This window comes from Peromyscus californicus, unplaced genomic scaffold (assembly GCF_007827085.1).
Source record: "Peromyscus californicus insignis strain IS unplaced genomic scaffold, ASM782708v3 Scaffold_8__1_contigs__length_139910024, whole genome shotgun sequence".
Lineage (NCBI taxonomy): Eukaryota > Metazoa > Chordata > Mammalia > Rodentia > Cricetidae > Peromyscus > Peromyscus californicus.
The window spans coordinates 123730675-123753162 of record NW_026294606.1 but is presented as its reverse complement, the minus strand read 5'-3'; the positions used below and the strand labels follow the sequence as shown (position 1 = coordinate 123753162).

Below are 22488 nucleotides of genomic sequence, written 5' to 3'. Positions count from 1 at the left end.
AGCCACTGGGGCAGAACCAAGGGGACAGGAGCCTGGAGGAAGACAAAGGATTCAGCCACCAAAGGCAAGAGCAGATGTGAAGTGACTCAGTGTATGAGGGCGCTTGTCACCCACCACACCTACTGACCTCAGTTCAATCCCAAGAGCCTGTGCAGTGGAAAGAGAAAACTGATTCCTACAGACTGTCTTCTGGTCTCCACATGCACACACATGCACATATAAATAAATAAATAGATAGATAGATAGATAGATAGATAGATAGATAGATAGATAAATGTAAATAGGTGTTTTTTTTAAAAAGCCAAACCAAAAAACTCCAAGTTCCACAAGAAACTTCCACAGAGGGGAAAAAAAATCCATTGCTTGGGCAAGAGCCTCCAGTCCAAAAGCAGCCATGTCCTCCCGATGGTACCCTCCACAAGCCTCAGCTCTTACCAGGCAGGAAAGTGGGCCTGGAGAGCCCAGGTCCACCCATTAGGTACTAGAAATATGAGTTTTGCTGTGATACTTCCAGCTTTTCCCATACTGGTTTCTTTCCTTCCAAGACAGTGCAGGAGCTGGAGAAACGGCTCAGTGGTTTAGAGCACCTGTGCTCCTGTAAAGGATAGGGTTCGATTCCCAGCATCCACATGATGGCTCACAGTCATCCATAATTCCAGTTCCAGGGTATCCAGAATCCTCTTCTGGATTCTGTGGGCATCAGGCACATACATGGTACACATACATATGTGTAGGTAAAATACTCATACACATAAAATAAATCTTAATGTATTTTTAAAAGAAAAGTGAAAAAAAAAGACACTGCAATCCAGTCATAACATATCTGTGAGCAGGGTGATTGATACGCACTGCAATCCAGTCATAACATATCTGTGAGCAGGGTGATTGATACGCACTGGTAACCTGCACCCCTTCACCTACCTGTTTATCTCAAAAAAAAATTCCCAGGGCAACACTCATCCTCAGGCCTCCAGTCTGCAGCCTTCATCCAAAGATGGGAAGGTGCAAATCCATAATCCAAGCACACAGGAGGCTGAGGATAGAGGCTCTCAGGTTCAACTCTAACCTGGACATAGAGTGAGGTCATTCCAAGAACTCCAAGTCAGGAAGGACCACATGGAGGAAGGGACTCAGATGTGCAACCCTCCAGCTGGTTCAAGTGCACTGGGGTACCTAATCACTAGACCACTTTATCATCACAAGCTCCGCCCATCCGCAACACCCACAAGCCCAGGACTCCAGCCAAGGAAACCACCCTGGGCTCCTCAGAGAAACCCAAAGCACTGGAGGTTTTTTTTTGTTTTTTTTTTTTTCAGGAGTCTGAACTTCATCCCCAAACAGGATACATTTACATGTGGGCAGAAAGGTCTGCGCATGCACCAAGGACGCAGACCCAGGTATTTATACAGTTTCATAAACTGTGAGCGATTATTCTGTTTCATAAGAACAATCACCATGCAAATGAAACCTCCAGCTAATACAAACAGGGCTGTTAAACTCACTTGCCAATGTTTATGAAAAGAAACCCAGCCTGGCCCTGACCAAGCATGCTAAGAAAATGTTTAATCACAAGACACATTTGAGTGAGGAAATTAGGCAAATAAGAAAAGATGGCCTGACTTCACTCCCAGAGCCTCTTCCCACCTCCCAATCCTCCTTTATTCAGCAAGACAATGATGGCAAAATGAAAAGGTTCCCAGAGGAAGGAAGATGTCAAGGCTCCAGGAAAAAAAAAAAGAAAACAGGGCAGACTGGGGGGGAGGGGGCACCCTCACAAATTTCCATAGCCCCTCAGGACTTCCCACCTATTCACACTTGCATTTGAGTGGGGTAGCAGGAAGGGCGGGGCGGACAATGTGCAGGAGACTCCTGGGCAGGGCACAGGAAATTCCTGGCTGCTCCTACCCATGCCTGCTCTTGAGAGCAGCCCAGACCCCAGGATCCACTGCACCCCCAGGCTGTGTTCACCGCAGGGGCCACCAGGCTGGAGTCAAACAGCAGACCTCAAGAAAAGGCCTCAATATAAGAGTCCCAGCCCTGGCAGGCTAGTCCTTGACCTTCCCACCACCTATCACAGAGCAAAGGGGCAGGCTTTTTACAGTCAGTCAGCGCATTAGGAAGGGTCCCAAAGGTGCAAGAAGCCATATCCTCAGAGGGCCATGCCACTGCAGCTTAGGAGTCAATAGCCTAGGTGTCAATATGGACCATAGAGTGTGAGAGGGTGAGGCAAGATAACTCAGTCCAGGTGCAGGGGCATAAACCCCTGTGGGATGGCCTCCCCATTGAAACAGAGAATAGGAAATCGTGCTCCCAATGCTGTGACAGGACACTGAGACCTAAATGGCATGGTGGTGTGCATAGCCCTTGGGACATGATTCTGCTCAGTCAAGGTTAGTTATGTGGTCTAACTTCCTCGCTATACAGAAGAGGCCCACAGGGTGTTGACAGAGTTCCCCAGGTCACACAGGTTAGTCGCACACATAAGACAACCCCAGCTCCAGGTTCTCCAACAGAGACGGAGGGGAAGGATGGGTGGAAATTCAGCTGGTACTGCCCTGCCCTGTGGCTCCTCCCGGAAGTGCTCCGCAAGGAGGCAGTGGTGGGAGGGACCTCTGCAGCCATTGCTCCCTGGGGCTGGGGGAAACCAGAGCCGTGTCCTGGCAGGGCCTCCCAGGGGCCCGGGCAGGGGCAGCTGTCCAGAACTGTCTGTCCAAGGAGGGGGCAGGGAGGCTGCCACACGGAGCTCGCCGTGTGCCAGTCCCTGGGGCCAGGCCGGCTCAGCCTGCTGGCTCCATCCAGAGCCCGCCCCAAGGGATGCTGGGGGAGGCAGCCAGGATCAGAGCCGCCGGCTGCGCATTCCCCTCCCCCAGCAACAGGGGACTAAAGTGGGTCAAGGAGGAAGGAGGGGGCCCAGGAGGGCTGGGGGAGGGGGCCGAAGAGCTCGTGAAGGCACCCAGGGGGAGGGAACCAGGGGAGGATGCCTGGAAAAGCAAAACCATGTGTGCAGTGGGCCTTGGGGGGCCAGGCAGAGAGGCTGAACGGCTGCAGGAGACTTGAGAGTTGTCAAAATCGCCTCAGAATTAACTGCGGGGCGGGGGAGGGGGCTTCATTCGGGCTCCTGCCCAGGTTGGTCCTTCCCTTTACCCCACCCCTTGGCCTTGGAGGCTCCTTTCCCAGTCTTTTCAGCCTCTCCTAGAGCCCACCCTTCGGTCCGTACGGAGCAGCCGATTGGCTCAGACTAGGAGGTGTGCCCAGCTGGGGCCCAGCTGTCCCGCCAGGAGGTGGGATCTTGGGGTAGGGAGCAAAAGTGTAGCCCAGCCCATGCTGAGCCCTAGTTCAGCAAGACTGTGGCTAGGCCAGGCCAAATCAGCCACAGCTCGCCAGTGAGAAGGATTAAAGTGTGCCCCTGTCCCCCAAGAGGCATCCTTGGGGAGTCTGGTGAAAAAGGAAAGGGAGGGAGACAGGAAATGCCGCCCAAGCCGATCCCCACCCAAGAGGGCCAACCAGGTCCCAGGGCTCTCAGGGGGAAGGACTAGGGGGACATCAGCTGGTGGTCGGCCCCCAACCATGACTGGTTCCAGCTCAGTCACCAGTCTCTCTAGAAGCTCCCCCACTCCTCACGGCCAAAAAAAAAAAAAAAAAGAGGAAACATCCATCCACCCAGGCAATTTGATATGGTCCAGAAACCTCCAGGGTGCCTGAGTTCCAGGAAGCCAAGCAAGGAGGGGGTGGAGGGCAGAGAATGTAGAGGGGTCCAGTGTCCTGGCATAGGAGTGTACCCAGGGCTCCAGGCTCGTGTGGGGGATGAAGGAGAAAGGTCAGGGGGACAAAGCCTTAGAGCACCCTGACCCAGCAGCCTCCTCATAGGGGCATACACCCATGGGATGGGAGTGTGAGGGAGGGGATGGAAGGAAACATGATGTAGGCTTACAGGCCAACTCCAGGCCCTGGGCAGCAGTTCAAGGAGATGCCGTCCTCCTTGAATACATTCCCTAGCAAAGCCACTCACACACACACCCCAACATCAGATTCCTGATGATCCAGAAGGATTCCCAAAGCCTGGAAGATGGGGTGCGTGGGAGAAATCGCAGAAGGAAAGACAGTAAATCCCTAAGTACACACTAATTCCCACCTCACAGAACCAAAGAGCTGGCCTTGGTACTACCAGGTTCTCGTGATACCACAGAGCGAGCACAGCCTGGTCCGTCAATCTCTCAAACGCCAGGGTGGGACACCCCGGTTAGCCTTCCCTTCTCTAACCTGTCCAGGCTGCTTCTTCCCAACTGGAGTCTCAGGGGTGGGTCCAGCCCAGGAGCAGGGAAGGGATGAAGCTGGCCACCTTCCTGAGGGGGACACAGTGTCACCAGCTCTGAGTCCAGAACTTTGTCCTGTCTCCTAGCTGGCCATCACCTCCTGGGGAGAAGCTGGCTTGGCACTGGTTCACCAGGTGTGCAGAGGCAGCCCAGGAGCGACTCTAGCAGGCCCCACAGCATCTAACCACCATGACCTTGAACACTAGGCTGCTCCTCAAAGCTACATCACCCAAGTAAACAGGTTGGTACCAGCCTCACAGGACTACTGAGGGGATTCATGAGAAACTTATGAAGAAACCGTCCTGCAGGTGGTACCTCAAAAGACACTGACAGACATCCTGTCGCTGCTGCCCTTACACATGGGTCAAACACCCCAGGTGGACTCTCCAAAGAAAATAAAGCAGGACAAGATACACAGGGAGGTGGGGACAGGTTCAGCCTCACCCAGTACTTCCACGTGGGAAATGAGTTCAGGAAACCCAGGACAAGCCTCCACATTCCCCCTGGAGAACGTGGAGAACTAGTACTTAGAGCCAGTGAGGAGAACAGGACATTCAGAATCAAGCCCCGTGAGACACCCAAACAGACTGAACTGTGAACACAGTGGACACAAGCAGGCAGCTGGCTTCTCAGGGATCAAGCATGGGGGATGGGAGCAGCTCAGCCCGGCTAGGCACTCAGGGACTAGTAGCAAGGCTGGAGGGTCAGTAGGTCCCTTCCATCCCCAGCTCTAACAGTGTGCATGGAGTCACAGGCCCCAGCAAGGTCTTGCACATTGGTATGGAAGCTTGGAAATAACTCACCCAACTCACAGCAGCAAATGGCCCTGATACTCCTGAACTTAGAACAAGGCCTGTAGTTTCTGAGGACCCCCTTTCTCACTTGGCACAGCAGGAGGGACCGTGTCCAAATTATCTCCCTGGTATGCGGAGGTACCATGTGAACCTCCAGAACTACACAATTCACAGAGGTTGTATAAAGCTATGTGTCCTTTAAGAGCTGGGCAGGGTGGTATACACCTATACCACTTAATCAGGGGTTGTTTCAGAACTGAATGATAATGAACAGCCAGGGTGACTTAGATTGATTTCAAAATAGGCATAATATGTGGTGGAGAGATGGTTCAGTTGTCAAGAACATTGGCTGCTCTTCTAGAGGACCTGGGTTCAAATCCCAGCATCCACATGGCATCTCACAATTGTCTGTAACTCCAGTCCCAGAGGATCTGATGCTGTTCTCTGGCCTCCACAAGGACCAAGCATGTATGTGGTGCTCGGACATACATTCAGACAAAACACTCATGCACATAAAATAGATAGATTTAAGAAATAAAAATAATACAGAGTAGGGAGCATAACTTGGTGGTAGAGTACTTGTTTAACATATATGAATCCTTGGGTTCAATATTCAGCACCTCAAAAAAAAATAAAAAATTTAAAAAGAGGCCTTTTAAAATCAAGGCCCAGCCAAGCAGTGATAGCACATATCTTTAATCCTAGTACTCGAGAGACAGGCAAGTGGATCTCTGTGAGTTCGAAGCCACCCCAGTCTACGGAGCTAGATCCAAGACAGCCAGGGTTACATAGAGAAACCCTGTCTCGAAAAAAATCAATCAATCAATCAATAAAATCAAGGCCCAAAGAATACTCAAATGGCTTCCTGATAAGAAGGCCTGTCACCAAGCCTGGTGGCCTGAGTTAAATCCCTGGAACCTCATGGTGGAAGGAGTGAACAGCCGCTGCAAGTTGTCCTCTGCCCTATACACAGAGGCTAGGACATGTGCACACCCACACATATACATCACACAAAATAAACAAATGTAAAGATCAAGGCCCAGGCAGCCATCTTGCTGGGTACTTGCTCTGTACTGTGTGCACACAGCACCAAACTACCCCACAATGCCGTCCCATACCCAGCGGTCTCTTCTACTATTCTATGCTGCCTCTTCCATCCGCTGTGCTCTAGCCTCAAAGACAGCCATCCAGACTTGTCCCAGTCCCCCCAGTCATACACACCCCACATCCCCACAGACTTTCTTCCATTGGATTCTCATGGGTGGAGACAGTGAGTTTTTTCTTCTCCTCTATCCCCAGCAGCGCTGGGCCCAGGCAAAGAGAGGCAGCCCCGGGGTCAAAGGCAAAGAGGACCTGGTGGCTTTCCTCTGTGGTTCCCTCCCATCTTGCCACGTCAGCTGTCCCATCACCCCCGCTGTAATATCCTCTCAGAGGACCAAAGTCAGATAAGCAGAGCAGGCTCCCAGTGAGACTCAGTCACCGACAGAACTGCGTACTCTGTCTAACTATCTCACTCCAAAGTCCACTGTCAGCTCCCTGAAGGCAGGTACCCAGAATGCCTCTGAAGTGGCCATCCAGCTCAGGCAGTACCAGCCATCCACCAAATGAAGCAAACTAGGTCTGCCGGTCGTCTGCCTGTAATTTCTTGGACAAGTGCACTCAAGGGCTGGGGATGTAGTTCATTAGGTAGTGCTTGCCTAGCATGCACAAAGCCAGAGCTTGGATCTCTGCCATACCATAAACTAGTATGTTGACACATGTTGGCAATCCCAGCATTCAAAGGGTAGAGGCAAGAGGACCAGAAATTCAAGATCATCCTCAGCTATAATGCAAGTTCTAGGCCAACCTGGAATACCTCAAAGTATTTTTTGAGACCCTATCAAAAAAAAAAAAGCAAGCGACCCTATGCCCATATGTCCAGCCTCTTTATGTATTCCTGCATAATGCAGAGACACAGCATAGTCCAGTGGTCTCCAAACTTGTCTTCAAATAGGGTCTAGTCCTAGCTGCCCAGCACTGGGCAACTGACTTACATCCCTGTGTTTCTGCTTCTCTCTCTGTAACACACGAGGGATCAACAGTACCTGCCCATAGGTGTCTGTGAAGCTTGGATTGGTGTGACTTGTTCAGAACAGCCCTGGCCCCTAGGAAGCAAGCAATGGAGGCCACTGATTGTGTTACCGTGCACAACCCAGACTGCTGCCTCTGACCTCCTTAAGCCCCGCCCCAAAGCTGGGGGCCAATCGTGCTCTAGGACCCCAAGGTTCCCTAAGGTGCACATCTGGCCCGCCGGCTTCAGCCCACCACCCACCACCGGCCGGCACCCTGCTGAGGTCGCGACGCCGCCCCCGCCGGGCCTGAGCCTCTTGAGGCCTGGGAGGGCCGGATCGGCTCAGTGGCGGGGCCCACCCGGGGACGCGCGAGCGGCGCAACCCGCGCCTTCCCAGCCAGTCCCCCGCCGCGGCCGCTTTGTGCCAAGCCCAGACTCTGAGTTACTGCGCCGCAGCCATGGAGCCCTCAGCGCGGGGGGCGGCCAGCTCGTTCCCAGGACGGCGCCTCAAAGGAGTCCCAGGGCCGCCTCCATGGGCGGGAGGGTGGAGACCCCAAAAGGGCCACGTTCCCAAGGCCACCAGGCTTCCGCAGGTAGTGAAGCAGAAAGCGCCCCGGAGCGGCGGCTCTGCTTCACCTACACTTATCCCATCCCCCTACCTCACTACCACCACCCCTCCTTTCCCCCAACTACCTCCCCAGCCCCATTTCTTGCCCTATCTATCCATGACTTCTTCTTTTTCAACCACTGCATCACTGTCTTTCCATCCCTCTCTGATGTCCCTGGACCCAGATCTCTGAGGCAAGCCCACAGACTGGCTGCAGTGGGCCCAACTCCCGCCTCTTGTCCTGTAAGTCTCTGGTGTCCCCGACCCAAGGCGCTTCCACCATCAACACCACTACCCTGGGGTCACAGCCTGGCTTGGAGAAGGGCCGGATTCTGGGCCAGGCCTCTGAGGAGACTGGGGAGCCTCCTGGCCTCATTTCCCCATCTGTCAAGTAAGTCTGGAATGTGAGTCCACTGCCAGGTGCTGGGAACAATGCAATGACCAGACAGAGGAGGTACTCTGCTGGATGATTCTCACAGGGGTGGGTCATGGCCTGAGTCCTGCCATGGCTGATATACCGAGAGAGGCCTGTGTGTCTGTGATGGGATGGAGGACATGACATTTTGGTTCCTGGGGCAAGAATAAGACTCAGAATTCTAAGCCCAAGCCGGTGACAGCCCTAGCTGAGCTGACCCATCACCCAGGGAGTCTCTCTGGGGCCTGGATTGCACCAGAAAAGCCAAAATGGACTGAGCTAATGGGGTTGGTAGCAATGAGCAGGGAGGGAGTTCAGGAACACCCAGCCACCTCCCACAATCTCTCCCAGCCCTGTGGAAGTAATATTTTTCAAGCCCCCTCCCATCAGAAACCCCTGTCATCTGGACACATGTCCCCTCCAGGATGGTCCTGTCCAGACAGCTTCTCCCCACCCTTCCCTTCTGAACAGGAAGTGTACTACTGAAGTGTACACTTGCCGAAGCCTCTCCCTCCAACTAAAGTGAACTTACATGTGCACCTGTTGCTGGAGCCTCAGCATCGGCAGCAGTGCTGGCACCGAGTACATGCTCAGGAAACACATGGGATGCATGAATGAGCGAGCAAACAGCCAGCGACAGTGTGGATCCTAAAAGCCTTGAAACTCAAGCTGAGATGAGAAGATCCAGCAACAAGCGGTCTAGTGGACATCACAAACCATTAGGCTCTCCGAGGGACTCTCCCATGAGCATTTTAAAGGACCAGAAAAGCTCTAAAGGTTTGAGAAAGTCACAGTTCTGCTTAATCCAGTGTTGCCAAATGCGGCTGGCCACAGGAGACATTATACCACTCATAACCACGATTTCCTAAACACTTGGAAAGGACTTGCTTCTTTGTGCTTACAATAGGACCCAGCCAAGCACAGCACTGGGCACACAGGAAGTGCCAGAACACCTGAATGATGGATACAGAGAAGCCACACACAAAGCCCACCACTGCAGTGACCAGACTGTCCCCCAGGCTGCTGGCACCCGAGGCTCACTCACACACTGCGCAGGTGTGCATATGCACACACCTGGACTCCCACACACATGTACAAAGATAGAGAGGCACACTTGGGAAACATGCTGAGAAACACAGGCGTTTGCACACAAGTGCACATACCCAGAGGAACACAGAACTGCGTGCACAGGGATGTACAGACTCTATGGCAATGTTCTGCCCTCCCAACAAACATTTCCTGGGCCTGGTCAGTGATCGAGAGGGCAGAATCTGCAGGGAATATGAAGAAGACAGGCCATGGTCAACGCAGCAGCAAGTTCCCAGGATGCCCTTGCTTTTTTCCCAGGCACAATTCTGTCACAAGGTCACTCACGGCACAACCTTGGACACCTGACTTGCAGCTCTCGGGTCACTTCTGACCATCCTCATGAGAAGGGTACTCAGCTGAGGAGTCATGACTAAGGTTCGTTGTTAAGAATCACTATTGCCGGGTAGTGGTGGTGCACGGCCTTTGATCCCAGCACTCGGGAGTCAGAGGCAGGTGGATCTCGGGGTTTAGGGCCAGCCTGGTCTACTCAAGACAGCCAGGGCTACACAGCAAAACCAAAGTGAATGCCCAGATTCAAGGACATCCAGACCCTGCCTATGACAGGCACACCTTGTGTCTGCATACAACATTCATTAGATGTTAGCTACTCCTGATGTGTGATCCCATTCTCGAGGCACAAATAAAATGCTGGATTCTGCCCATTCCCCATCAAAGGAATTCCCTCTGTCTAGCCCATCGCAGCCCAAGACCTGTGCCTCTCTCTCCCTTGGCTGCCCTGTGTCTAATCCAGCTGTCAGGGTTCCAGACCTTTCCCAGCATGCCTTCCACTCAGTCCCCTCTGAATCCTCCTCTGAGCCAGGCTGAGTCTCACCCAGGTAAGATGTTCAGGATGTAGGAAGAATGAACATAACAGAAGAAAGGAAAACGGGACGGGGACAGGGGACTCAAGGGTGCAGGGGGAGAAAGGCAATGCCCACACTCCTAAGCAGTGCCCATAAACACGAGGAACTCCACTAATAAAGCAAGTGCAAAGGAAAACAATGTGTGATTTCTTGGCGGTCTGCTTGGCAAAAAGAAAACAAAAACAAAGAGAGGAAAGAAACCCCGTTTGGGCAAGGATGAGGGGAAACCCGCCTTCACGCACCAGTTAACGGTGGGCGAGCTGGTATGACGTTTGCACGTCAATTTGGAAATAGCTACACCATTTTTCAAGTGAATACTCCTCGACCCAACAATCCCACCGCTAGAGATCTAGACTAAGAAATGCTCAAACAAGAACACACAAATCTGTAAGTGTGGATGCTCCCTGCATCACTGTAACAGCAAAACACTGGAGACAATTACACACCCCCAGCAGCGGACTGTTCGTAAACTCCAGTGCCTTCTGGCTGTTGATGTGGAGATCTACAACACTAACATGGTAGTAACTTCCATGCTAACAGTCTTCAGCCCTGGCTGTTCATTCAATTTACAGGAAGATTTAAAAAAATAAAAATAAAAAAAACTAACCTGGGACCTTATCTTCAAATTTTCTGGTTCCAGGTAATATCACTACTACTTCAAGTACCTAAAGAAAAAAACTAATTATACAACAAAGGCTAGAAACCCACTGCCATGTGAAAATAACAGATGAGAGGTGGCATAGTCAGATAGCGTAAGATACTATTTGTGTGCATTTGCAGATGTTCCAGATGTCCTGGATACAGGCACCCTTGAAAAAGTCTGGGTGAGATGATGACACCCACTGTCACCAGGAAAGAAAGAGGAAGAAGGTATCTTAAGACTCAGATCTTTTACTTGGTTTTAAAGATGTGAGCACAGCCAGGCCCAAAAGGCAGCATTCGACAGAAGTAGAGCTGACTCCTGTTCCTACAGAGCCAGGGGCTTCTGCAGCCCTAGAGAAGGCAGATTTTCTGCTGCTTTCCAGGGCTGCCAGGATAATTATAAAGCTAGTGACCACCGGCTCTGACCCTGGAGCTGGCTAAGATTTGTCCTCCAATCCTAGTTCTTCTGAATGACCTTGGACAGGGCATTTCAATGCCACAGTTTACATGTCTCCAGAACAGAAATCAGTCAGGGAGCTGCTACAAGATTCATATGAAGGAACAAATGGGATGGGATTGTACACAGCTGACCTCACACATGTCTTCTCCGTGGCTCTGGATAGACCCCTGTATGGCCTGGTCATTCTCCACCTTCATCATCCCTGGATGAAAAAGGCACCCAGAGAACCAGCTTCAATGACACTTGGCAGAGCCCCTGGGGCCAAGGGTGTCCACATGGCCAGCACAAGTATCTCCACAAACTCGAAGATTCTCATACAGCTCAAGACACCCACACCACTGCCAATCCCTATACCATCTTCTCTTGTCTCTTATACTCCTCAACCTCCAAACTGGCAGAAGAGCAGGACAAGACCAGTTGCCCACTGCAGATTCCCTAGAATAGTTCCTTTGGAGTCATCATTACCAACCCATCACATCAAAAGGTAATTTGAAAAAAGACCTAACTCTATCTTCCTATTATTATATTCCTTATTATAAAGTCAAAAATCTCCTACGTTTACCCCCTTTTTATGCTTTGATGAGTTAAAAACTATACCTAGGCTGCATGCAGTAACACCCACCTACAACCCCAGCACTCTGGAAGCTGAAGCAGGAAGATCTCAAATTCAAGGCCAGTTGGCTACAAAGCACACACACACACACACACACACACACACACACACACACACACACACACACCAAAGAGCTGAGGATGTAGCTCAGAGTGTATACCACTCGCCTAGTATGTGCAAGGCCCTGGGTGCAAGACTCTGGTTTCAATACCACCACATAGCATACAATAACAATCCAACTAGTTCCATCCCCTTCTAGTCGGGAAACAGACACAGTCAAAAAACTGGCTTGCCCAAGGCCTCTGAGTATGCGCTGTAACCTCCCTCAGCCCCACAATAGAAACCAGGTTGACTCTCAAAAAAAGGGGTCTTCCTTTTCTCTCCTAGATAACTAACAGGACACCATGCTGTTACTGTTCATGCTCTCCTTCCCACTTCTTAGTTTCAACCCCCACTCCTCACCCCTACCACTGCTCCTGGGGCAAACCCTGGAGACAAGGAGTGTGCTGGAGGCCCCTAGTAGTACGGAACTGTAGAGTCCTGGCTAGCTCCAAAGCAACCAGGCATTTCCAGTCTTGACCCTGTAGCTCTGCGGCAGTCCAGTGTGGGCAGCATGAGGCCTGTGCTCAGGCAAGCACTCCACTTTACTTAAAATTATTATGAAAATCTCATACTAAGCTATCATTTCTAAAGTGCGTAGAACTAGAAATGGTGGCTACAGAGAAGTAAGAACAGGGAGAAAATGGCACTGACCACTCCCAGCTTCAACAGGCAGAAGGCTCACAGCCCTCCCTCAGCAGAAGCAGAGGTGGGGGGGGAGGAAGGAGGACCCTGCCTCAGATATGGATGCCAAGAAGTCTTGCTCTGGCCTTAAGACAATGTGTGCCCCAGCCAGTCCACCCCCTCACTTGTTCACTCACCCACTGATTAATTCATTTACACGTTTCCCACACACTTATTCACACTCCCCCACTGATTGATTCATTTACATATTTCCCACACACTTATTTACTACTCATTCACTGTCTACCCGTTCATATGCATTCCTTCAACAACCAACATATTTGCTCAACCATAGGTTTTCAGACCCACAACCCAGGCAACCAGGTAAAGATCATGTATAATGACTATGGAGTCCCAGATGCCCAACCATGTGTCCACATCTCAGTAAACTCTCTCACCTGAATAAGGCAAGGTGGATGCTGCCACCTCTCAAAAGGACTGGCTCTGAGTACTAAGGACTGCAGCACTAGAAAGCAGAACCAAGACTATCACAGCTAAGTTAGAGAGCCAGACAGCTCCACAGTTAAAATTCAGTGTACAGATGTGCAGGGGGCGTGGTCTTCCGGGGAGTGAAAAATGTGCCAGTCCAGGCTAGATGAGACTAAGGATGCCAGAAACATGGAAAGATGAGTTTCAATCCAAGGTTGCCCTTCATCCAGTGACCTTCAGGACAGAGGGACCCAATGGTAAAAGAGGAAAGGCCTGAAACTTCCCAGTTGTGCAGGCTGGCTGATTCCTCCATGATGGACAAGGGATCTGGTGGAGGTTAACCTGGGCACTGCTCACAGGTCCCCAGAGACACAGCACTCCGAAGCCTCCACCCCAGGTGACTCCAGCCTACCCCTCTTTCCATCCCTCTCCTCCTCTGGGACTCCGCTCTCCTCCTGCACCTTCTCCCTGGAGAGGCCCTGGAGCTGGTGATTGCCTCTCCTCTCCCTAAGTTCTAACCTGTAGCCCCTGGGGGTTAGGGACAAAGTTCTGTCTCCTGCTCAGGAACCAGAAATATCCTGGTAGCTGCAAGGCCCCACAGCACCTGGGCCAAGCGTCTAAGCTGGCTGTGGCAACCACCCCACCTGGCTGCCTTGTCTAGCCATGTCCCATCCCTTCACCAAACCCAGATAGCAACCACTCTGCCTTCAAGCAAGTAAAACTGGGTACAACAGGAGTCAGAGGAGCAGTATGTTTTATTTAATTAAGATCAACAAAATTATTAACCCTCAAAGCAGGACAGGATTGACAATACTGTACATAAAAAAAAAAAAAAAAAAAAAAAACCTGTCCAGGTAATGAGAGGGCAAATCTCAATTACAGGAAAGGCAGAGGTAGAAAAAGCGCGCGCACGCGCGCACACACACACACACACACACACACACACACACACACACACACACACACCGGAGAATAGCAGATGCTCTGTGCCAACACCCATACATATGTGCCCACACTGGGACTCTCTAAGATTCAAAGCAGCCGTTCCACAGAGCTGTTCCTCCCTTCTCCTTTCAGGTGAGCCAGCCTGGAGAGTAGCCTAGATGACAGGCAAGGACTGTCTGGGTCCTGGCAGGTAGCTGGGATCTAGCTTACCTCGGGTCCTGGTGTAGGATCCAGGCCCAACCAGGATCCATCCCCAGAAATGTGTCCCTGAGGACAGGACTAATGCTGTAACGCTGACGATGACCACCAGACCACTCAGCAGCTCTGCCTCACCCAGCACAGGGTCACCTTCTATACTACAGGGTTTTACTGCGTATTCCCAGCTTCCTTGAACTTGCTATATGAGCCAGATTGGCCTAGAACTCAAAGAGATCCTCCTGCCTCTGCCTCCTGGGAGGGAAGGTGTGGGCCACTAATTTGCAATCTTAACCAGGTTTGCTCACACAAAGGTAGGGCCACACACCTGCAGGAGGTCAAACTCTTCCCTGGGCCACGGCTTCTCTTACTGTCCCCACACAATGCCTCAAACTGTCTTGTAGGAAGGAACTTCCAAAACAATAAACTCTAGAAGTCCCATAGCCCAAGGAAAGTCTTTCACTTATGTGTTCTCCCTCCAAAATGAACCCTCGAGGGACATGGTAGTGCTTCACACATTCCTCCTCTCTCTCAGGCAGTCCCTGGCCCTTAAGTGATATCAGCCCCAGCACCCCCATTATCTAGGAGAGAAAAGTGGCTGTTAAATTAGTGAGCACATCCGCAGAGCCCCATTTTATATCCCAATTCAGAAGATGACATGAACATCTGCTTTCACTTCAAGACATTAATTTTCAATTATTGGAGAAAAACAAAATTAGTCCTGACAAATTGCTGGTGAATACTGGCTCTTGTCTGGTGGTTCATAGTAACAATTTCAGGGGCCACAATTACTGTCCTAGGACAGACTCTCCTGATGGGTCCCTGTCATCTGGAGTCCAGGACAGTGGCAGCTTCTCACTGGTGGTGCTCTGTCAAGGAACAGTGAGACGATGCTTTCACAAGCTTCCACAAGCAGGTGCCTGCCTCTCCCGTGACCAGATTAGGGAGGGAACTGGGGAAAAGACAGGGACAGTGAAGTGGGAGAATGCCCTGGAAAGCCACACCAAAGCTTTCTTCCTCCTCAGAAAGAAGATTTTGACGCCAAGCCCTCCTGTGTCCAGAACAGCCTGGAACCATCTCGTGAGACCACCTCAGAATGTGATAAGCCCTCTGCAGTGGTACCGGAGAAAAGTGCATGATTCTCCTACTGAGATCCCTCTACCCTGACACTGTGTTACCCAAACTCGAATCCTAACCCCCAAATTCCAAATGCTTACTGATACTGACGAGTAAGAAAAAAAGTGTCAGCTAGAAGTGGTGGCACAAACCTACCGTCTCAGTACTGAGGAGACTAAATGAAGCAGAAGGAGGCCAGCCTGGGCTACACAGCAAGATCCTGTCTTGAGAAAAAATGTAATTAACGTTAGGTGTGGTGGCACATGCCTTTAATCCCAGCACTCAGGAGGCAAAGGCCGGCGAATCTCTGTAAATTTGAGACCAGCCTGGTCTACATAGTGAATTTCAGGACAGTCAGAGCTATGTAGAGAGACCCCATCTAAAAAAAAAAAAGTAATTAAATAACACTTTTTGCCAGGGTCCCATGGACCCAAGAACCGAGCTCAGCTACAATCTCAGAAGAAAAAGAAAAGGGAAGAAAACTGAATTTGCCAACTTCAATGACCTCCCCCCAATCCAGAAAATATCCCACTTGATAAGAGATTATCTACACTTTAATCTCATTTGTCAGGCTTTTTATGTATCTTGGCTGCTATAGTTACTGTATCAATAAGAAGCCACGGAAATATGAATGAGAATTCCAAAATAGCCATGTGGCTGTCTTTCACTATGACTTGTCACCAATGAAACCAGAGTGTGAATCGAGCTACCGTGAGGAGATTCTGAGGTTGGGAGGCGTGGACGCGAGTGAGGGGAGGTAACCAGGAAAGACGGCAGGTTAAAAAAAGAAAGAAAACAGAGCAAAAACAACAAAGGAAAATTCTATCTTTCAGAAGAGAAGGGGAAACGCTGCGACTTCCAAAGTCAACTCGGTAACTGAGCTGACATTGTGTAATTGACTTTGCAAGTAGAACAACAGCAGTGTAACAAAGAAAATGTCAGTGTTTTCACAGCGCTAATCTATAACGCTGGGAGGCCCTCCCGCTGCCAGCCAGGGCTGACAATACAATAGCTTTCAGAGGGATATTACCATCATGCTTTTATTCCTGACATCAATCAAGACAAAGAGAATCCTTTTCACAAGACATTAAAAATCAAACCTTTGTACAAGAAGATAGGTAAAACACCATCCTCCTTAAAGACAGCCATGAGGAGCAATCAGCTAATTGGCATCCTTGAAAGAGGTAAAGTATTTTTATTTACTGAGTGTACAACCCCAATCGTTGGCTGCCCCAGACCCTGGCAGGTAAGCTAGGAATCAGAAGTTTCCATCCTCATCTCCCCGACTCCCTTCACCCTTCCTGGAGCCCACAGCAGGCTTACAAAGCCAACAGCCAGTGCCAAAAACTTCAGTCAAGATATAACCAACGCATGCTTTGTCAGGCCATTTTGGGTGCAAGGCTACTGGAAGGATTCTACACATAGAGTGAGTGCCCTTGCAAGCGGATAGGCATTTGCGGAAATTGTCAAATTTGCCAGCAAACACATATGGGGATTTTCCCAGCTACTCATAGTCATGGGGTACCCAAGTAAGTCTCCACGGTACTCTCTACAACAACTACACTAGACCCACACATCTGAAGGAATCCTAACCACAACTGTTTTCAAGACGTGAGAGCAGTAAGTCTTGTACCAAGGGTCAGGCTTGTTTTATGCAGGATCTATAGAAAGTGGGTTCCTAAACCTCTTCACTGACCTTGACAAAAAGATCAAGAAGTAAGGAAGCCTAACCCCCTTCGATTCCATGACTTCAAGACAGTTGGAATGCCTGTGTAACCGCAGTTGATGACACAGAAAACAGCAGGTCCAAAAGCAGCCAAGTGAGCAGGGCGAACGCTCATGAGAGCATGTCATCTACATCCTTCCCAAACTAACCCACCCAGCCACCAGCCCACCAAGGGGCCCAAGAGGGTACTCTTGATCCCTAAAGGGTGCACACCTACACAGGGTATGGACAACTGTGATAGAGGAGGGACCTCTAAGCTGGAATGTGACTGGCCCCTCTGACACCTAATAGACAACGTAGCAAAAGTATGCACTTGAGTCTGATAACAGAGACTGAGTGAGATGTTATGCCGGAAGCATCTCTGGCAGAAAAGGGTGTTTTCACTTATCAGACAAAAGTGGACACCTTTGTTTTATCTATACAGTATTGAAACAACAGGTGCTCTTCATTTTGTTACAAGAGGACAAATTCTAAAAGGACCAGTCATCCTAAGGCTGCCTTGAGGGTTGGTTCCTTCTCCCACCACCACCTAAAGCAACCTTCCTAGAGCCAGGCAGCAAGCCTGCACCGCAGCCTCAGTGGTGGGCTCCTTTCGTTTACACATCCAAATGAACAGTTAAGAGAAATCAATGCATCTAATTGCCAGACTATTAAATCCAACATCAGGGGAAGAATTCCACAGCCACCAGCTTAAGAGCTGGCTACTGATATAGCAATTGTTGCAACTTTCTATTACACTGAACCAGATCTCCAGCCTTTCTGTCTCCAGCTAGAAAAGCTACGCTCTTAAGATGCTGTGCTCCAGTTTCCTCCTCCTGTGGTCCCCCTCCTCCTCTCCTAACATGCCACAGCACTGCCAGGGCTGGCTGGTTCTACTGAATTGCTTTATGACTGCAAAGTCACCGGCATTTTGCACCTTTCCTGGCGAACGCACACTAGACACCTCACAGTTAAACATTTAGCAAGATTCTCCTGCCAGAGGCACATAGTTATCTTATTTTATTGCTTATTAAGTTTTTTGCAAGGAAACAGGTGTAAGAACCTAAACAGCAATTACTAGATATAAAGGATATTTTCTAGAATGAAACAGGCCCTTTCAAAGCCAGGAATCAGTAACTTAATTGGTGTGGAAGGAATTAAATATTAGGATTAAATGTCATCAACCTGAACCCAGAGAAAGCTAAGGAATCTACAAAGGATTTGTCTTGCCCTTCCTGCAAGATCATGTACATTTAGCCAAACAAATCTCAACCATTTACACTTGTGTGTGGTCTCTGCTGAATCAAGAAACCTGTAACCTCAGAACGCCTCTATTTATTACATCTCAATTATTTCCATGGAAACAGGCACAATGGTGAACTACACTGTTCCCAAGTCCCTAGACCACAAAATTTATAAGATGGACTTCTGAGGAGCTCAGGCTGGCACAAGAAGACAAAGGGAGAGAAGTACAGAAGCCACTAGTGGTCATTTTGGATGGGAGGTGGGGCATGGACACACCTAAGTGCTAATTAATATTAAGAACTGTAATTAACAGATAGTTGCTAAAATGGAGAAAATCAACAAGAGTACAAATGATTAAAAAGTTTTTAACTGAGGCTGGGGGGAAAATATATTCATTTTCTAAAGAAATGAGGGGGTGGTTGCATGGAGCCTAAGGGAGCCGGACAGCTCTCCTTAATGTTGAGTGACAGGGAGACCTGCTGGCAATCGTTACCAAACTACCTGGTATCATCGGCCAAAATAACATCAGTGAATGAGACGACAACAGCCTAGGGAATGAGGCCAAAATCATCAAAGGAAACAAATTGTCGCAACTGCCACACCACCAGGACAGGCACACACACACAAAAAGGAAAATCGGTCTGAAAATGTGACTTTTGTAACATTTATGGATTTGTTGGGTGGTTTGGAGGTTTTGTATTTTCTTTTTTTTTAACAAAATCACAAGGCTTTTGAAAAACAGGCTGCTCACTCTCTGCCCTCCTGCCTTGGCACCCCCCTTCCCATTTGCTGGGCATCCTCCCTATAGAGCTGAGCTTTCCAAAGAAGGACAAACATCCTGGGGGGACAAGTGACCCCACTCCAGAGGGAGGTTGTGTCCAGAGTGGGAAGTGACCCCTGAGGCCTGTTTGATTTTCAAAGCGGCAATACCCACGCTTTCAAATCACACTTTCTGAGCATTCATTCAAAATTGTTACATTTCTGTCTCTCCTTCCTGCTATGGGCTTTCATATTTCCGAGATCAATTACAAATTACGGTCAAGCGACTTTCACAGCAGAATACACCAGGCTGGGGGAAGTCCACAATGCCTCTACACCAGCTCTGACACACAGCAGTAGAGTCAAAGTAGGGTAAAATACAATGTAAAAGGCAACCGCTGTTCCTTAAGAAGCACCTTCAAGCATCTTTAAAGGTGAAGACCTTGTGTTTCAAACCCTTGGTGTGGAACAGACCACACTTAAGCACTGCCTGTGGAATACAGCTTGAGAGAAAGGGGCAGTTCTTGAGAAGCAATAAATCTTTCACCTATTCTAATTCTTATCAATTCAAATTATCTTCTCTCTTAATTCCTCTGTTGGTAAGTGGTCACATCTCCACCTTATTCACCTCAGTAAAGGTAATAAAAGGCAAAGTACTGAGAGAAAAGGGCTGGAGCAGCTTTTGGAACCGAGTCCTGGAGAGATGGGGTGGGGGTTGGGGGGAGGAAAGGGTCCCCAGACTCCAAGGATGGAAAAGCAATGTGTGGCTGATGTTCCAGAACTTCTCAAAACACCTCCACTGGTCTGCCTGCCACTTTGCTGTCTCTGCCCATCCCCGCTTGAATTGTACCCATAAATACATACATTTAGGGACAGACACACGTTAAAAATCATTTCAAGGCTCATTTCATGAAAGGCTGAGGCTCAATTCTAGTCTTCCGCTGTGATCCATGGAGTGTTTTTAGAATTCGGTTCAGACAGTTCTGAAACACCCACCCATCTGTTTGCTGTGATCTGTCCTACCTTCGCTTTCTGTGGCTTGCTGCTTCCTAAAATAAGAGGTTTGGAGACACAGACCGTGTTATAGGTGGGCAAGCTTTGCATCTACACACACAGACACACAGACACGCACAAACACACCAATCTGCTTTTATACATAGGTCTGACTCAAAATCAGCTGCCTCAGTTAAAGAAAACTGCTTTCCCCACCCGTAATTCCCATTCTACTTTTCTTCTGGGTTGTGTTAAGTTCCTCTCCAAGAACTGAGTAGTTAGCCGAGGAAAGATATCAAATATTATTTCAAACTGCAAAGCTCTTCTTCCCAGACTCCTCTTCCCTGTCGTCTTCTGGGAGTCTTCTCTTCTGGCCTCCTTGTCCCACAATCGGAACTCTCTGGAACCTCCAGTTCTGTGGAGCAAGTCAGGCTGTTCAAAGATTGAGAAGCTGGACGGGGTGCTCAGCTACAGCAACTTCTCTCAATGAAAGAAAGGAGCCAGTGCACAGAGAGAGTCTCGGTGGGACCAGGTGCCCCTGATTCTCCTGGGGCTTTAGAAGGGCGGAGAAGCCAAGGGTCTCAAAACCCACGTGGTGCAGATTCAGCACCAGCTATTCCAACCAGGAGCAAGACTGGCAGGAAGGGAGCCGGCCCCAACGCCTTCCCGCGCAGGCCTCCAGGAAATGAACTTTTCAGAGCAAAGCTGGGCTGTGGCCAGAGGTCATCAGGGGAGTTGGACCAGGACAAGGGCCTCAGGACTTCGGGCTCCATGGTTGCTCACATCCTGCTCCTCTATCATCTATCTCCCAATGCGCCCAGGCAGAGTCTGGAATGGATACAAAGCAGCAGGCCATGCCTGCAGAAGCTAACCGGGGAGGGGAAAAGGGACAGGGAGGACCTGGAGGCCTTCGCAACAGCCTCTCCCCGAGGCATCTGCTCTCCAGGGGTCCCTTCAAACCTCGGACTCTCCGTGGAAATAGAAAGCAAGGGGGATGTGTGTACTTGGCTATCTATAGCTCCTGACAAACGTGCGCACCCTGGGGACTCGGTACAGAAGACAGCCAGAGTGCCCGCGGCGCGGCTGCCCGGGGTGGTACCGGACGCCCTGCTCCAAGGGGGGCTCACAGCAGCCGCTGCGCTCCCCTGGGGACCAGCATCCCGCCGGCGCGGCACAGACAATGAACTCCTGGCGAGTCTCCCTGCCCAGCTGGCCTCGGTGGAGCCGGCAGGAAGTGCGGGGGCCCGGGCCGGGAGCTCGGCCTGGGCCTGGGGCGGGGAGGGGGCGCCCGACTCGCTCTCTCTCTCCGCGTCCCCGAGTGACCAAAAGGACATCGGAGAACGCAAGCGAGGCCCGGGGCCAACGAAGGATTGCTGGCCTCCAGGGCATCCGTCCTCGCCGCCTCTTCCTTCCCCATGCTGCCGCCGAGATTCGCAATCCCCGCCAAGTCGGCCCGCACCCCTTGATTGGCCACGCGGGCCCGGGGCCGGCGCGCTAGGAGCCGCGAGGGCCCCTATGCAGAGCCCCCCGGCCCGGGTCCCGGCAAGAGCCGGCGCCGGGCCGGGAGCTGATCGGCGGGCAGGGTGTGCGTCCTGCCCCCGCCGCCGGCGCCTCCCGCCCGCGGCCTCCGCCTCCGCCTCCGCCTCCGCCTCCCTCCGCCTCCTCCTCTCGGCGCTCGCTCGCTCGCGCGGTCCCCGGCCGCCCGCCCGCCCGCCCGCCCGCCGGTCCCTCCTCCCTCGCTCTCTCCCTCCCTCCTCGCTTGCTCGCGCCTCCGCCGGGCCTCGCTTGCTCACCTTTCACCGAGCGCGGCTTCGCCTGCTTCCGCCTGGACATGTCCGGGGCTCCGGGCGCTCCGTCGCCGTCCGCGGCCGGCTCCCCGCGCCGCCCCCTGCCGCTCCGGGCAGCCCTTCTCCCCCTTCTCCTCCGCCTGCCTCTCGGAAACTTAGTTTTTTGCAGCCGGGTCGGCGGCCGTGAGGAACGGACCGCAGGTCCCAGGCAGCCTCCCTTGGGGGGGCAGCCCTGGCCGGCCCAGGCCGCTTGGGGGCGGGGGGAGGCCCGGGGGGCGCTCCGGGGCCCTGCCTGTTGCAATGCGGCAGCCGGGGGCTCCGGGTCCCAGCGGCGGTCCCAGCGGCGCGGGGAGTCCGGAGGCCACTCGGCCGAGCCGAGTTATGCAAAAAAAAAAAAAAAAAAAAAAAAAAAAAAAAAGCCGCCCCCCTCCTCCTCCTCCCCACCCCCCGCCGGCCCCCGGCCCCTGCGGCCCCCTCCCTCTCTCCCCCACACCACCGCCACCCTCACCCTCCTCCTCCTTCTCCTCCGCCCCTTGCCGGATTTTTGTGCAAAGTTTGCAGGCGTCCGGCCACACAGCCCGGTGCGGAGCTCACAATGAACCCATCTGAGGAGGGGGAACGGGCTGGAGCCGGGAGGGTCTCAGGGGGCGAGGAGACCGGAGGCGGTCCGGAGCACAGGAGCTTA

The 22488-nt window shown here is 51.4% G+C and overlaps 1 protein-coding gene across 3 annotated transcripts in view; it reads right to left on the bottom strand.

The window, feature by feature from the left end:
- Znf423 (zinc finger protein 423) overlaps positions 1 to 22188 on the bottom strand; it is a 304941-nt gene extending 282753 nt beyond the window's left edge. The window contains exon 1 of one of the 3 annotated variants that reach the window (XM_052727722.1): positions 21810 to 22188. In XM_052727722.1, the coding sequence (XP_052583682.1) occupies positions 21810 to 21849 (40 nt within the window). In that variant the 5' untranslated portion in view covers positions 21850 to 22188. Of the gene's footprint in view, positions 1 to 7191; positions 7226 to 20232; positions 21046 to 21809 lie in introns of those variants that run through there. The other 2 variants (XM_052727723.1, XM_052727726.1) reach the window with 2 other exon arrangements.
- Positions 22189 to 22488: the final 300 nt, after the last annotated feature.